At 66.1% G+C, this 1,211-nt stretch overlaps 1 protein-coding gene across 4 annotated transcripts in view; it reads left to right on the top strand.

Moving 5' to 3' along the window:
- Window positions 1-537: 537 nt before the first annotated feature.
- CAMSAP1 (calmodulin regulated spectrin associated protein 1) overlaps window positions 538-1,211 on the top strand; it is a 33,061-nt gene continuing 32,387 nt past the window's right edge. For all 4 annotated transcript variants that reach the window (XM_015645002.2, XM_015645001.2, XM_015644999.2 and 1 more), the window contains exon 1: window positions 538-742. In XM_015645002.2, coding sequence (XP_015500488.1) covers window positions 674-742 — 69 coding nt within the window. In that variant the 5' untranslated portion in view covers window positions 538-673. The remainder of the gene's footprint in view (window positions 743-1,211) is intronic.

Here is a 1,211-nt window from a genome sequence, read left to right as displayed (position 1 = left end):
TGGTTTCCAAGCAAGGTCCCTTTTCAGCTCCCACCATGTGCTGGGCACTGCAGGGCAGTGTTCCAAGGGAAGATGTGCAGGAGAAATGTGCCTGAGCATGAGGGGCCCAATGCATCCCCTCCCAGGAGACCTTCACCCATTCCTGCTACCAAGGGAAGCCAAAGTAAGTCATTTTTCAACCCGTTGCCTTAAGCTGGGGTTTTTGAACGGAGCTGAAGTCCAGGAGCTGTATGGGGGAGCAGGATCTCATCTGTCCCTCTGGCTCTGTCCCAGTCCCACCATGCCACCAGCACTGGGCAGCTTTCAGAGCTCCAGCATCTTCCCCCTCCTGACTCCGTGGCTCTTCTGCAAAAAAAAGGCCAAGATCCCAGCATGGCACTGCCTTGCTGGGCTGCATCTGAAAGCTTTCCCCGCACAAAACCTTCCGGCTTTAACCAAAACCAAAGCGGGAATATCTGCTCCCGGCATCGCCCCGCAGCCCCCGGCCCCCTCCTCCGCATCTCTGATGTCAGTCGGAAGGAGCGTGAGTCAGCCCGCAGTTGCCGTGGTGATGCCGTGCTGATGCCGGCGATGCCGGGGAGCGCGGAGCTGCCCCGCTGCCCCCAGCCCTTCCCGGGCAGCGCAGGGGACCGAGCCCCCCGGCGCTGAGCCTCGGGACGTGCCATGGGCTCCCATGCCACGGGGAGCTGCCCAGAGCCCCCGGCGACTCCCGAGGCTGCGAGGATGTCGACGGCGGCCAGCGGTAAGTCAGTGCCGGAGGGATTCACCCGGTCAGGGGCTGGTCCCGGGGGTCTTTGAGCGGGTGGGGGTCTCACAGCAGCCGTGTGTCTGCCCAGCAGGACAGGCAGCGACACCCGGTGTGCCAGCCCCACGGATATGGGGGACACCCCCTTCTCCGGTGCTCCTGGTTGTCCTGGGGGTCTCGTCACCCCCGTTCCCAGAGCCGAGGGGCACGGGCTGCTCTCAGCCAGTCGTGACCCCGGGAGGGAGTGGAGCCTGGGGCAGGGCGGTGCTGGGCAGGCAGCAGGCGTGGGCAGGGCCTGGGGTGGCACAGGGGACCGCGGCCATACAGCCCCACACGCGTGGGCAGGGCCTGGGGTGGCACAGGGACACCGCGGCCATACAGCCCCACACGCGTGGGCAGGGCCTGGGGTGGCACAGGGACACCGCGGCCATACAGCCCCACACGTGTGGGCAGGGGTGGCACAGGG

The sequence above is a fragment of the Parus major genome, chromosome 17, assembly GCF_001522545.3.
Source record: "Parus major isolate Abel chromosome 17, Parus_major1.1, whole genome shotgun sequence".
NCBI lineage: Eukaryota > Metazoa > Chordata > Aves > Passeriformes > Paridae > Parus > Parus major.
The sequence above is the reverse complement of the archived record's forward strand: the minus strand, read 5'-3'. Positions and strand labels throughout refer to the sequence as shown.